Source organism: Labrus mixtus, chromosome 22 (assembly GCF_963584025.1).
Source record: "Labrus mixtus chromosome 22, fLabMix1.1, whole genome shotgun sequence".
Taxonomy (NCBI): Eukaryota; Metazoa; Chordata; class Actinopteri; order Labriformes; family Labridae; genus Labrus; species Labrus mixtus.
The window spans coordinates 2,585,910-2,601,653 of NC_083633.1; the positions used below are offsets into that span (position 1 = coordinate 2,585,910).

At 42.3% G+C, this 15,744-nt stretch overlaps 2 protein-coding genes and 1 long non-coding RNA gene across 6 annotated transcripts in view; 1 reads left to right on the forward strand and 2 right to left on the reverse strand.

Moving 5' to 3' along the window:
* Positions 1-9,588, reverse strand: part of kcnc2 (potassium voltage-gated channel, Shaw-related subfamily, member 2) — a 100,855-nt gene extending 91,267 nt beyond the window's left edge. For 2 of the 3 annotated variants that reach the window (XR_009665997.1, XM_061029668.1), the window contains exon 1: positions 8,577-9,588. Coding sequence is in view for 2 of the 3 variants with exons in the window: in XM_061029668.1 (XP_060885651.1) it covers positions 8,577-9,131 (555 nt within the window). In the remaining variant the exon portion in view is untranslated. The remainder of the gene's footprint in view (positions 1-8,576) is intronic. The other variant, XM_061029669.1, reaches the window with a different exon arrangement.
* LOC132956315 (uncharacterized) overlaps positions 1-15,744 on the reverse strand; it is a 295,674-nt gene that overhangs the window by 153,215 nt on the left and 126,715 nt on the right. The window lies entirely within an intron of this gene.
* The window catches only part of LOC132956295 (NXPE family member 3-like), a 146,927-nt gene continuing 131,902 nt past the window's right edge, over positions 720-15,744 (forward strand). For both annotated transcript variants that reach the window (XR_009665998.1, XM_061029670.1), the window contains exon 1: positions 720-726. The gene's annotated coding sequence lies outside the window, so the exon portion shown is untranslated. The remainder of the gene's footprint in view (positions 727-15,744) is intronic.

Genomic DNA, 15,744 nt, shown 5'->3' on the forward strand with positions numbered 1-15,744 from the left:
TCACACTGCATGTAAATTTACCTGAAATGAGCGTGATCTAGAAACACAGTTAAGCAGTGAGTACAGTATGTTATTCTTCTTTTCTCTAGTCCCTCAATTAAACAACTTATATACGTGAGGGGAGGAGTCAGCCAGCCGTCCCAACGATGTAAACAAAGTGAAGATAGGACTCTGAAAACTCTGAAAACATCACAGACAGTGGGACTCAGGTGTTACACCCATTGTAGACAGTCATGACTCACAGAGTTATTTTCAGAGGATATACTTGATTTATATTATATTTAAGTGTGAAAAATCACATAGAAAGCCTTTAAAGACCTGGCATAATATTAAAGACCAAGACGAGAGTTGAAACAGTTCAGATTGAGTTTAATGACCACTGTACACCAAAAGGCCGAGAATGAATGTTAGTTGGATTATTTCTTAGTGTTGTCTTTGTATTGTCTGTTTCCGGCTGCAAACAAATTTCCCTGTGGGGACATTACAGACACCTTTGACCTTTAATTTTATTCTGACTTTTGAAATTCGTCTGTGACTTTGAAATCACTTGAAAAGTTGTCAGGTGTATGGCGAGCATTAAATCATATCCAAATGATCAACAGTTTTCAGTCTCTGAGTGGTTTGCTGCCTGCTTGTTGAACTGTTCCTTTCAAAGCTCTCTGTCTGACTCACTCTGATCATGATAGTGGAGTTTATTTAAGAAAGTCACTCTCTGGAGTACCAAAAGTTTTAATTTCCTTTCATATACTGCTATGATGTCACTGTTTTCACTTTTCTAACTTTACTTAGTTTACTTTCAGACGTCACAGATTGTACAACCAACAGGTGATACTGCAGAGCATGAGAACCACAGTGCCGGGTGCTTAGCAACAAACACTTCACACAAAATGATGAAAAAATAAAAGCAGACATCTCACACCTTTAACAGACCCACAGCTGTTAATGTGAGAGTCTTCCTCATCCTAACCTTTCTCATTTAAATAAATGCGCTCCTCCTGCACACGGAGCTAATAAAGTGAACCAGAGGAGCGCAGGATGATGATTGGCAGGGCAGATTAACGTGACTGGCAGTGGCTACAAACATACCCAGCGGTGTGCCGTCACCGCCTACGCCCGGGCAGCCATTTGCCCTGATATCCTACCAGCGTCAGGTCTGCTGCTGTTTACTCGTCAGACTCTATTTACTCAGCCGGGCCTCGCCGTCTGTTTGAGGCGGATCGGCTGGCCTCGTCCAACCTTAAACTCTGCACAGTACGATTCATCAGGGCCCTATTATAAACCTGCTTTTTTCTCAAATGGAACAAAAAGTGAAGAAGCTGAAGCAGATCATCATGTGTCACCTCTGACAGTGAGAAGAAAGCAAGTTAAAGAGACATGCACACATGGACCGCTCGTGTTAGTGATGCTCTAACACCCTTTTTTTTTTTTTTTTTGGCATCACTGCCTCAAAACTAACAAGCTAGCACACAAAGGGGGTTACCGAGCAACAAGGGTTCATGGTCGAGCAGGATTCTGAAATCAATCAGTTTCACAGACCGGACGGATCTGAATGAAAAACAGGCTGTGGTGATGAGCGATGATGTTTCCATGACAACAGGCAGGCTGTTGAGCGTGCAGCCTGGCTTTGGTGTCTTCAGGCGTGCGGCAGGCGGCACCCAGACGGTTTGGGTTTTTAACCTCTTAAGTGGAAGAAAGCAAGCTGCGGTCTCAGATGGGTTCATGGTAGGATGGGTGTGTGGGGGGGGGGTTGCGTGGGTGAGGTTGAGGTGTAGGGGGTGGGGGGGACTACAGAGTCAGGCATCAGTTAAACCTCTGTCTCAGAGCGCAGACATGGGAAATGAAAAAAGGTGGTGGGTGTTGTTTTATTTATTTGATTGTTACCATCCAAATCCAGAAATGGCCAACTACAGAGACATGAGAAGGACAAACAAACAGGTTAACACATTGGAGAACACAAACACCTACACACACATACACAGAAAACAGCCATATACATAATCTCTGTCTTTTTCTTTTGCAGGATCATAAACATACAGGAAACTCTGACTGTATCTCACACAGACGGGCGAACACACGCAGACAGCGGCCGTTAAAAAAAAACACGCTGCGTGCAGATTAGAGAGGTAGCACTGAGAGCGAGGAGAGAACAGGATGACTACAACAATAGAAAGAGCGTGGGGAGTGCAGAGCAGCACGCCTGCTAACGCTCACTGCTGGCACATGCACACTCATAGATGAGCTGGTTAAAAAGGAGAGATGAGTCTTTTGGGTTTTTTCAGCTCACCTCGAGAAACTGATGACAGCCACAGATCCAACAACGTCTGTTATGAAGCTGTTAGTGAAGCTGCTGCTGTGGTGGAACATTTAGTCATATTAGTTAGGATAAAATAAATGAACAATGTCAACAAATGACACCACGATGAAGAGGACTTCTGCTTTTTTAGCGTTTGCGTCATTGCCTTCCAGTTGCAAAGAATATTTTTTTGCATGAACTCCCTCCCTTAATGCACCGCATTTAAAAGAGCACGTCAAGATAGGTACAATAATTCTCAATCTGGTACTTGATCTCCCTTTATGCACTGGAGGTTTCAGCTTGTGTGCGAGGCCTCTTCTGTTCGGAGGTTAAGATGCAGTGAACCACATCTTCTCTGCTGCACCTGGATCTATGTTTCTTCCTCTGTGGTTTCTTGTCATCCCTCATATAGCAGTGAATATTTGACGAGTAACTCTTTGGTATTTCAAAGACCTAAATGTGTTCCCTTTGGCTGCAGGTAATGCTGTGAATACAGGTATGTTTATGGACCTCATTCCTATCCCTCTTCATCATCCCTCAACAGAGGTCTGACTGTTTCACTCTCTGTGTTTTTGGTTTGTTTGGCTGTAGCAACAGCAGACCAATGAAAAGCAGTACGCCGCAAATATTTCAAGTGACTTACCAAACATTTGTTTCAGTGAAAAATCTTCCAGATTATAACTTTATCATCTAATGGCAGGCACATGTTCAGGATCAGGATCAGGATCTCTCGACTAATGAACTTCTAAACACACTTTTCACATATGCTATCCTGACAATTTCTAGAAAATGTTCCTGCTGGACAAGAGGAGCTTTGGAAGTCTCAGGAGGCAGATCATGACGCTGCGGAAGTCACAGTGTACTGTTGACAACAAATCTAAGATGGCTGACGATAGCAGTTGTTTTTCGTCTATTCCACGATATTTTGCACTGATTGCAAATATAAAAGCCATCATCTCACGCACTACATGGTGTTAATGTTCCTGACCTTTTACCTCCTGAGTCAACACATCAGCTCACTACGACATCTTACTGGGAGGCTGGCGAGAAAAGTCCAGATTAAGTCGGGGGGCCTCACATGCAGCTCACCGGTACAATGTCAGGAAATGTTCAGGAGTGAAAGAAGCTCAAGTCTCCTCATTAACATTTTGTCTTCTCTAAACTCTATACTTATTTACATTCAAACTACAGCCAATGATTTTTAAGTATAGACCCGTGGAGTACGGCTCATAATTTGGCCTGGAGACGTAGAAGGTTTAGACGACTTCAAACAGTTGCAGTGTCTTAACACAAGTCTCAAAATGCTCGACACTTCAATACTTTTTGATACCACTTACTATAAAATGATAAAATCTCCACGTTTGATTTTCAATTGGTATCGAAAAGCACTTGAAAAACTACAGATCTTCAGTCGTATTTTAAATTGACAAGTCACAAAACACGCATTTTCCAAGTCTTTTCGGCGTCTCATTCCGACATAAAAGTCTTGTTCTCATCTCTTAACAAACACAGAAAGCCGGAGAGGGGACACTGTCTAAAATTGCATGACTACATTGTGTGCAGGAGTTTGCTTGTAAATTGTGGTCTCAAAAAAACAAGATATTTCTAAATTTGGGATGCCTCGGACTTCTATTTTTGTTGCCGCGGTATCGAAACAGGTATCGCTATTGTTTACTTTTCTGGTATGTCATAGTGCTGATGTGCTTTTGAGCCTTTGTGCAGATTATAACTGTTCAGATGTATATGATCCATCCATCTTTCTTTCAGTCCACCACCCTGCGCCGACTTTAAAGTTTGCTGTTGAAGAGCACTTTACAGTTAATAGCATCTTCTCCTCTCTGTCAGGGTCAAAGGTGAACTTGTAAGAGGACTGAGCTTTCAGCTGGCACGGGTTAGCACTCTGAAATCACACCTTTCATTTCCATGGAGGATAATTCCACATTAGTGTCTCCTAACGCCTTGTCAGGGGGCGGGATTAGTGCCCTCAAGGGACTGCTTTTAGACACACTACACATCCCCTCTCTTCATCTCACACATGCACTGGAAGCCTCTCACCTCTCTCTGTGTGTTTTAGTTTCGTCTAATTAAGGTTATCAAAAAGAAAGAGCTAGCTTTTTAATAAGAAGAAAACATTTAGGCCTCAAGGCGGGTCGACAACATGGCTGCAGGTGGAGCATCTTGGCCATCAGGGACTGAGCTTCACATGCAGACAACAGTGAGGCAGGAAATGTGGCATGACTTCATCTATGTGTGTGTGTGTGTGTGTGTGTGTGTGTGTGTGTGTGTGTGTGTGTGTGTGTGTGTGTGTGCGCACTGGGGGCGAGTCGGTGCACAGAGACAGAAGTATGCAAGTTGTAAACACAAGCATTCAGCTGCACCGACTGCCTTCTGCCAACCATACCAACTCAATATTTACCTCTGATACGTCCCCGCTCGTCCCTCTGTCGGCAGGCCAAGTGCCAAACATGTTTCCAAGAAATCACAAAGGAGACTTAGTGGAGGGGTACAAGAAGCAGCCGGTCAATAAGAACGATGTGGTCAGTTTTAAGTCGTAATTTTAACTTCATGTTATCAACTTTAAAATATCTGATGTATTGCATTACGTTAAGTAAAACACTCTAAACAGATCTTGTAATTATAAAGTAGACATCCTGAATCACTACAGCTTACAGACCTGCTGCCATCCTGGCTGGAAGTTTCCTGATGGATTGCCAGAGGAGGGCGATAAGGAGGGATAATTGATACAAGGCGAAGTCAGTGCAAGAACCACAAACACACACACACACACACACACACACACACACACACACACACACACACACACACACACACACACACACATCTGCAGACCAGCCCTGCTACTTCTATTCAAAATCAAGACTGAAGACAGTTTCTAGAAATGGGCGGCAGAAGAAACAGCTCAATATTTATTGAATCAAAAGGCCAAACAGACTTGTGACCTCAAATCAGGAAAAAAATTCAACTCTTGAAAAAAAGAAAAGTCACTTTCTACTCGATTCATATCTTGAAATGCCATTTTTCTGTAAAAATGGATGTCATCTTGGCATAAATAATAAACAGAAGGTGTCATTCGAAGATCAATTCAACTCTTCCCTAAATGTATGCAACCACTGGTCTTAAAAAAGAATGGGGAAGTGCAAAATCCTGCAGTTCGCTGAGTGTCCACTAGAGGCTGGCTCCAGGAACACAGAAAGTCACAAACACATGACTGGCAAAAAAGCAGTTTTTACAGCATAAATTAACATGTTTACAGCCTGGTACAAAAAACTACATAGGTCTGATTAGTTATGTCATCACAGGCACACACTGAACAGTTATTTTTTTTTAAAGGCTACATTTTGATTTTGAAAACAGTACGTGTTATTCATAGTCAGGTGCGCAAGATGTAACGTTTCATCAAGACGTTTAAAATCTGCCTCAGCTCCAGCTCTCAGCCTGTCGTTAGGTCAACTGAAAGTTAGACTGAGACAGCATTTCCAACATGGCGGCTGCTGCCGATGAGCCTCCAGCACCCCCTGCAGGAACAGACGGGTGACGTCACTCAGGCTTCGTTCATTACTATTCAGAATCTATATATGGTCGCGACCTAACCGCTAGGTCATTGGCAGACCGTGGTAAAGTTTATTTTGTGCCTGTAAAACAAAGCGTTTGGTTTTCAGTCAATATGACCAAATAACATAATATTGGCACAAAGCACATTCCCAGCAGCCTTCAGGGCACAAAACCTGTGACGGTGTTTCCAAACAGTAAATTAAGCTAAATGAAGCAGTAAAGGACACACTGCTCGGGACACATGACACGTTTTTGCGAGAAAGCAGAAGTTGAAAAAGATATGATCGGGACGATAAAGGTCTGGACTGAACTGACGGTCCTCTGCATGGCACAATTTGTGAATCCCTGAATTAGCACAACTACACAGGGATCACAGTGTGGTTATGATTAGAGACAGATTGTTGTTTCAGAGTGATGTAAGGCATGTCACGTTAACGTTATTCATGTCAGGTAAACTTATTCAACTTGAACTTTTGATCTCACACAGTCGTCTGACTCGGGTCTCTTTTCTTTCCTCTCCCGTGTGTCACTGTTTGTTTGGCTAAACGTCACCTATTCTTCCTTTTCTATTCAAAGTCACTTTACTTCCAAAAGTTTTCCGTGTTACAGACTCAAAGTGAAAGTCATTAGTTTGAAAGTGTGCTGACAGAATAAGTGCAACCAGGAGGAAATTCATGTTCCTGTTTATGATTCTGTACACTAATTTTAGCTGCTATTTCACAAACTACCACGAGATAAAGTCAGTGTTTCATAGAAGCATATATGTGTCGAATTTCACACTAAGTCCACAGAAATAAACCATCTGATGAGGACTTATAATCTGTGAACACTTCTTCCCTTCCTCAAACATTGAAATCTCATACAACAGTCCATGTGGGGTTCCGGTAGCCTAGTGGTTATGTCGCACACTCCATGTACAGAGGCTATAGTCCTCGTTGCAGCGATCGTGGGTTCAAATCTGACTACCGCCTTTTGCTCTTGTACTCTCTATCTCTCTCTCTTGATTTCTGACTCTATCCACTGTCCTGTCTCTTAATAACAGGCAAAAAGCAGGAAAACAGGAAAAAACATGTCGTCTGAGGTGGCCTAGTGGTTGGTCCTCGGGGGGGACAGTCCAGGTTCAGATCTGTTTAGTGTTCCCCACTCTCTCTCTCCTTGATTTCCAACTCTATGTACTTTCCTGTCTCTAAACATGGCGGCATGAAAAGCCCCCCAAAAAAAACATAAAACATGAACCCGTGTCACTAAATAACTCGGCTCTCTCTAGGGGAGTAAACTCAAAAGTGATGTCATACCTGGCCACACCTACACCAGTGATGTCACAGCAGGTAGTTCACTTATTGTCAGCTAATAAAACATTTTTTTCTGAGTTTTGTGACTTGGCGTTTTTAATTATTCCCTTCATTCAGTTCCAACCTGGCTGGATTGAAGATTTGATGCTCACTGTTGTGTTTTCATCACACCATGAAGACATTTGCGTGGTCGTTAAGGTTCCATTCACACAACACGGCATCAAAGCCAGCAGTCGCTCGCTCCTGTAACACCTCGGTCTGTCAGCGAGGGATCAATGCGCTGCCAGTTATTCAGAATTCAGAAATAAGTGACGTCTGAGGAAGAGTTCGAACGTCATCGAAAATAAACACTCTTTGAAAAAAAGGAGCTATTACCCAGAATTCAGCAGCAGCCTAAGGAGACTGACAGTGAGGATGTGCTCTTTATAGACAACTGTTGCAGACTTGTTGATATAGAGCTCATTAAACACACACTGAATTAAACCTTTTCCCATCCAACCGGCTTGTGATACATATTTACAGAGACTGAAAATACATTTCAGAGCTTCTGAATGTCATCTCAAATCAGGATTTTTCACCATTGTGCCCGAGAGTGAAACAAAACTTGAGAATGATGAAAAAAAAGAGATTACAAAGATACCCCATAGGGCCTTTAAGTATATCTATTCAAAGCATGGGGTGCTGCTCTAAATCTGAAAAAAGATAAAAGTCCAACACATTCTTTTATGTAAATTAAAAAATCTGTGAAATTCTGGCATGCAGGTTGGAGCATTAAATGAGATCCTAAAGAGGCAACGAGCACGCTGTGACTGATGAATTGATATTCCTGGAGCTCTAACCCAATAAACACAAATCCCTTCTTACTGGAAAGACAGAGTAACACAGAAATATCGGATGCATCTCCAAAATAAACAGCATCAGAGGGCAACAAATGTAGGATAGAGCCCGTCTTTGGCACAGACATACACACCTAAAATACCCTGCTGCTATGAATATCCATCCTGGCAGAGTGTTAACACCTTGTTTGCTCCTGGCAAATGGAATAATGTGCTTTTGTTTTTAAGTAGCTGCATCTGTTCCCAAATCAGACTCAGATGTCTTCAGTAGAGAGAATAATACGATTAAAATGTTAACTATAATTAAAATAAAATCAAAGGTTGGACAAAAATGATCAAAACACTTCAACATATCTTATTTCTCCAGTGAAGCTTTTTTTTTGCAACTTAACACAAACTTATAAACTACTTTTTTTTACTCTTTCTGGGAAGATTTGGGGCTCAGAAAGGTTGCTCATGTATTCATGTTAAAGAGTGTGTTACTGTGAATGAAACGGAAGATACTGTGAAGGGCTGTGAGGTGTAAAGTAGGGTTACTGTGTATGTTTGGAGAGCTCCACACGCACTGCGCTGCGCCCTTACCCGCGCCGCCCTGGAGGAGTACGGATCCTCGAATAGATTCCAGATGACTGGCTGCCACTTCCTCCACAGGCTGACATTCCCGTCTGCAGCCACATCCTCAATCCCGAGCCTCTTCCCTATCTCGTCGTCATCGTCCCCGTTGTCAACGTTAAGCTCGAACACGTCCAGAGCCTCCTCCGCGTCCCGGTGCTGCCGGTATGTCATCCAGCAGCAGGGCTCCACGTCCGTCTCATCGATGCCCCAGAAGGAGAGCTCCTCCTCGAACAGCGGTCCGCACACATCCGCCGGGCAGTGGAGTTTCCCTGTACGGTAATAGTTGAGCACGTAGGCGAAGACGCCCGGGTGGCGGTCGAAAAAGTACTCGTTGGTCCGCGCGTTGTACTCGATGAAGCCGGGGACTTGTTGCAGCTGATCCAGCACGGAGTCGATGTCCGAGTCGGAGGCGAGCAGGGCCAGTCGCGTCCCCGGCAGGGTCTTCAGGGTGGTCTTGTAGGTCTCGTGCCTTGTGCCGCCGACGTTGAGGATTATCCTCTCGTTGTCGTCAAACTTGCCCATCGCTCTGTATCAGACATGACTTGATGAAAAGCGGGGGAAGTTGGCGAGTGCAGTCCGGAGGTAACGGCGAGCCCGACGCGCACACACCCACAGTCCTGTTTAAAGAAGCTTCAGGATTGTGATGCGCAGCAGCTCCAATTTCCATCATCCGACACTTTCTTTGCTAATCAGGGATCCAAGGAGGATGTCCATCGTTGTTGTTTTAGGGGTTTTGGGGAGGTGGGGGTCGTCGATTTGTATTCCACAGCCCGCTCAGACAGTCAGCGCTCGGAGTGTTGAATGATCTCAACCGGTGGCTCCAAACACACTGCGCTCGCTGCTGCCGCCGTTGCGCGTCTCCGGCGTCCCTGCCCTCTCCAAGACGCACGACCGCCTGTCAGCGTCGAGCGCGTTACTCCAAAATATGTAACTCTCCTTTGAAAAACAACAGTGTCTCTTCTGCACTCATCACTCTCTCTTTTTTTTCATTTAAAGTCAAATGCTGTTTGTTTCAGAGAATCTGGAGAAGTTGGCTTCGGGGAAATTAAAGAACAAAGAAACGAGTGGGTCCATGTCGTCTCGTTTGGAGCTCTTTTAGTTAACTATATCAGAAAATTAGAGTACCGACATTAAGTGCTGAAAAACACTCAGTTAATAAGTAATATAAGTAAGTGGAATTAAAAAGCAGAGGTAGAAGGAATAGAGTTCTTATTTTTATATGCGACCTTGATCTCTCAGCAGACATGTGAGACTATCTAACCCCCACAAGAAACACCCAAACAGTTTTATAACTCTGGCATAATGGAATGGATCGTTTTTACAGACATGAAATGGAATCAGTTATGGTTATAAGTCTTTGATTGTGTTTCATCGCTTCATCGCAGTATAAAGACTATAAAGATTGAGCCCTAAAGGGAGATGAGTGACGGCCGTTATGATCTTCTGAATGTAGATTTAGGGATCCTTGAATGTCTGCAGATGAAAACACCTCAGGACAAATCATGCAAGTATTATTCAGGCATGATGTCTCTACTGTATTTATCTTCCAAACACATAAGTAAGCTTTGATACAAGTATTTAAAAAATGTCAGAGTGATAGTGAAAACTCTTGAAACTGAACGTTTGTTGAGCAGAAGGCAGCTGTCTACATGGACAGTCTCCACTCTTCACAGAGTAAGAGGAGGAAAGAGTGACATCTTTAGGGAGTCTGTGCACATCTCAATCATGGAGAAGACACTGCAGGCAGCTCGTCTATAATTACATGCATTATTATTCTCTCTGAGTAATTACTCGTCCTGATCACATTTGGAGAGAAATAGAGTTTCTTTCTGCTTTTCAATTCTGGGATTAAATTAACATTTAAAAACAATACACTTCTTGATTCATTGCTATTGTTTACTAAAGTTTAGTCTAGCGGTTGTGTCGACCGCTCCATGTACAGAGGCTGTACTCCTCAGCCTCGGCCGTTAGCTGCATGTCACCTCCCAATGTTTCCAATCTCTCTACAGCTGTCCATCCCATGAAGGCAAATAAAAAAAAACATCAAACTAAACAAAAATATGATTTTGAGTTCAGTATGAGTCACTCTGCCATGTTGTGGTGCAGACTGTAATGGCTCTTCAGCATGTTTAACTGAGGTTATTGGGCAAATAGATGCAACAGAACTGCGCTACAATCCCACCTGGTTCAAATTTAATTAATCCATCCAGGGTTCTAATTGTCTGGAACTTTAGAGACACTTGCAGAGATTTACATTTGTCAAGTTTTTAGCTATAAAAATGAAGTAAAGGGAGATGGACTTGTCTTTTACCTTTAAGATCTTAATAGCTCACTCTTTGGAGGGAAGGTTGTCTGATCGTAGAGAAAATAGTATAACAGTGTTACAAATAGTTCCTATGAAACCCTTTGTAGGACAGACAAACACAATCAAGACGCGAGTATTGTAACTGACTGATTAGTAAGCTTTGCTGTAAGCAGCTGTTGCTACAGTTAGTGCAAGGCTGAAAGGAGATAAGACAAGAGGATGCAGAGTCAGCACACCAGCTCCAGACCAGACCACTGGGTGGGTGCCTACATAGACTGACAGTAGACGGTCCCTTCTCTCCGTGCTGTATCCTGTTAGGACCTACCGCTCAGTAGACTGATATTTGTTCCTACTTGGTCTGATTCATTCAGTGCAGAAGTGGTGTCATTAACCCGCCTCATGTTATTGACACTCCAACTCAGATGTGATCTGCACGATGGCTCAGTAAATAATACAAAACTTGCATTTAAATTCCAATTTCTTTGAACAACATCAAAGACCCCTCAGGTTGGTACGGTCCACTGCAGAACAGATTGTTGAGTGGGTTTGAAGAAGACACCCACTGTCCTCCTCTACTCGCTAATCCAGTTGAGAACACTGCAAGGAGTCGCATTTGTCTACAGAGCTGTCGATCATGACTTTACATCCGTTGTTTTTAGCATCAAATAACTAATCAAAACAAAACAACACAGAACACTTGGGCTTAAATCAGTACGCCAATAACCAACCATCACCACAAAATCTGGCTTTGACTAAAGCTAATTTGACTTTATAGTTTGACCCATGTGCCAGCTGTTAAAAGGATTTATGACCTATATTGCAGCCCGTCAGCAGGGGGAGCTCTAAATCTTTTGACATCACTCCTAGGTGGCTGTTGCTCTGTCCATCTTATTATACGGCCTATGTTAAAGATGTGCGGTGAGATTCTAGAGAAAATAGCCAAACAGTGTAAAAAGTGAAAGTGAAACCCTGAAAATGTTTAGCATACATACACTGTGGTGTAACACTAGAGGGGACAACAACACAGGAGTATTATTAGCTACTTTGTGGGTACGCAGCTGGTCCTACAGTTGGTATTGTAGAGCTAACATGAGATGAGACGAGGGGACGCAGAGTCAGCACACAAGACATCGAAACCCTTCTGCTACTGCAGCAAAATCACAACAACAACATATGTTAAGGAAATATATAAAAAAAGATACGATAAATGTCCAAGAGATACTTTGTTTGTTTTCCTTTATAGTGGATATAGCTTTGCACACAAACACCAGATTTGTTATCCAGAGAAACATAATTATTTCATCAAAGAAACAGAACCTCACAATGAAGTTAATGTAACAGATTAATAAAAGATTGTGCAGTGTTTGAGGAGCCTTACACGCTCAAACTGTTTACACTTCTTCAGTGGAAGGAAAATATGGCTGGAATGAGTGACACTGTGTAATAAGTTAGTCAACATGAATATTCTTCAACTTAATGACCAACAATGAACCAGTTATGTCATCACTATAAAACATTGTGCAGTGTTTGAGGAGCGACAGCAGCAGCAGAGATAAGTTTCCTACAGCTACTGTGATACAAATACTTAAAAAACTAAAACTAAGTGTGCATCCAGATAGATCGACAAAGAAGGATGATGGTTTCAATATTTTTTGGGATCTATATAGATCTTATAAGGAAGATTCATTTTCTCTGATGTGAAAACATGTTGACTGAAGACTAGTGAGATTTTAAAGGCCCTGACTCACCAAATCAGCTGAAAATGCCACAATGGTATCATGTCTTGAGAAATGAAGCATCACTTGAGTGGAGCTACACTCCTTAATACTCAAACAGAAACACTGAGGTTGGGACATGTTACCTACCTTGCACAGCTGAGAGGGTCATGACTGGGCAGAGTGGATCCCTGGTTGGTCTACAGCAGGTTTCCAGGTCTGACACTGCGGGAGAAAACAGAGAAATAGCAGATGTATCATGTCTGTGTTTACATCTGACTGAGGTGTGGCCCTGAACATTCATTCATTTTGAAGCAAATTATAGCTTGTTCCTCTTCCTCCCACTAGGTGTCAGGCATGGGGGCATGCTCAAACTAGGATCAATATTGGAGATGCTTTTTAAAAATGGAGAGAGGTTAGAACACAGAAAGGTTTACAGACCGATGCAGAGCTGAATAAACACTGAAGCTTCAGTGTCCACCACATGGTGACCTGTGTGAGCATCGACTCTAGAGATGAGGGGGGAAGGGGAAAGAGCTCTCCAATGTTTTGAGTTTGGACTGCAGTACCAATTTTAAACACTAGGTGTCAGAGTTACATACTGCTCCTTTAACACCGACAAAAATCTGCAGAAAATCTTAAATATTTATTCTGTTCACAAAGTTCACATACATAAGAGACCTGTATATGATAAAGCTTGACAGAAATATATATATTTTTTCATACTGTTTATATTTTGTTCTTTTATGTATTTTTACATAACATCTATGACAGTAGGAGTACTGCTGTTTAACAGAATTTTCCTTTTGTATTCTTCTTCTGTGTCTACTGTTTCCATGTGTAAACCAACTTGGCAATAAATCACATTCTGGTTCTGTCATATTGATCGGCCAATATGAGCAGATATCATCCTATTAAAAATATATGTCATCAATAACTATATATAAAGGACGCTCTGGGATATTTTATGTAGCTGATTTTTTACCTGAAAACAAAATATAATAAAAATACACTAACAGATCGGCTTATATTGTTGCATCCCCTTCAGCCATAGGGATCAGTTCTGCATGTCTGCTCCAACACCATGAGGTCAATTATAATAAAGATTACCTTCAAACTTCCTGTAGAGCTTTCAAAGAACATTTGTGTGAACCTGTTTCAAAAAGACTGCCAACAGTCTGTACAAATTCAAAACATCTGATTGTGGACCCTCTGCTTGGCTGGCCTCTGAAACTACAATTTAATTACCTATGATGTGTCAAATTTGACTACAGCTTTGTTGGGTTTTAAACAAATGTTGGTTACCAGCTAAAAAAAAAAATAATATTTCAATACTTTTCTGTGAAGTTAAAACAAGTGATTGTTGATAATTGTGCATCTGTTCTCTGTCCATGGTGCTGAAATCCACACAGAGCTAAACGCAATTATTCAGTATGTGAATGAGAGAGAGAGAGAGAGAGACAGAGAGAGAGAGACAGAAAGAGAGAGAAAGAGAGAGAGAGACAGAAAGAGCGAGAGAGAAAGAGAGAGAGAGAGACAGAGAGAGAGAGACAGAGAGAGAGAGACAGAAAGAGAGAGAGAGAGACAGAGAGAGAGAGACAGAAAGAGAGAGAGAGAGAAAGAGAGTCAGAGAGAGAGACAGAGAGAGAGACAGAGAGAGAGAGACAGAGAGAGAGAGAGAAAGAGAGAGAGAGACAGAGAGAGAGAGAGAGAGAAAGAGAGAGAGACAGAGAGAGAGACAGAATGAGAGAGAGAGAAAGAGAGAGAGCTATGCTATGTTTGTTAAAGGGGACATATGAAACATGCACTGTTACAGTGTTTTTGAACATATATTTGGGTAACCTGAGTGTCTAAAGACACACAAAATCTGAAATAAATCCATCCAGTCCTTTGTTTCTGGTCTCCATAAGTCTTACAACACAGAGAAAAAATGCTCAGTTTCAAATGTGCTCTCCTTGTGATGTCACAGTGGTAAAAAAAAAATCCCCTCCCCTCCCCTGATTTCTCCACACATGGACTCCACCCCCAGACTAGAACAAAACTTTTGAGCATGTCGGCCATTTTTATTCTCGCTACAGAGGAGTGATGTCTTCTGGGAAAACTCGGGGGGGGGGGTCATTGCATTTAAAGAGACACACACACCAAAACGGAGCACTCTGAGAGAGCTGGTTTATACAGGGTCACAAACCTCCTCTGGTGATTGATTCATGTTATATTTTGACCAAAGCACAGCACAGATGTTTCATTTAGACCACATGGTACTGTTTGAAAAGGAAAGGGGGTAATATGTCCTCTTTGAAACATTTTTGCCAACCTTTTCTTAACTGGAAAAAAAAGCCACTCCCATCAGCCTCAGATGACACGAGCAGGGTCGTACGATTGTGAATGCACCTGGTCACCCTGCAGAGAATAAATCATTCTATATAAATTACAGTTTTCAGTGTCGCTTGAGAACAGGGTCAACTTTACAACTTTAACATTTAACGATCCTTAGCAGAGGTCAATTTAGGTCACGCAGTACACAAACTCTTTGAAAAACGTTGACTATGGGAGCAATTATTCATTTTCCACGACCTGCTGCTTCCAATTTCAGTTTAAAATGAGCCAGCTGGTGAATTTAGAAATTGGGGTGTTGAGGTCTTTTAATGTTTTCCTAATGATGCCATTCATCACAGAGGATGAAGTATTGAGGCCTACTGTGGGTCAGGATGGTCCTTGCCTATAAACAGGCATCCTCGCACTGAATGATACAGGAAGCAAACAGCATTCAGAGTCTCTTCCCCTACTCCTCCCTCCCTGTTATGTCTTTACTAAAAATAGAGCAGCCAGATTGCTGATCTTTATCAGGAACTGGAGAATACAGGAAACAAAAAAAAAGAGTAGGAAAGTCTATGGAAAGCCAGGGTCCTTGGCCAGTCCATCTTCCCCAAGTAGAGTCACAGGATCAGTCCCAGAGGGGCTGCGGTCGAGACAGGCAGCCTCGACGGGTTTTAAATTCAGGTTCACTCAATGAAAGAAAACAGCGTGATATGATCATGTTCAATGTTTTCTTGCAAGGGATGAAAACCCTTTTTTTCAAACCTTATTCAACAGGGGGAAAAAGGGCTGAATAAAA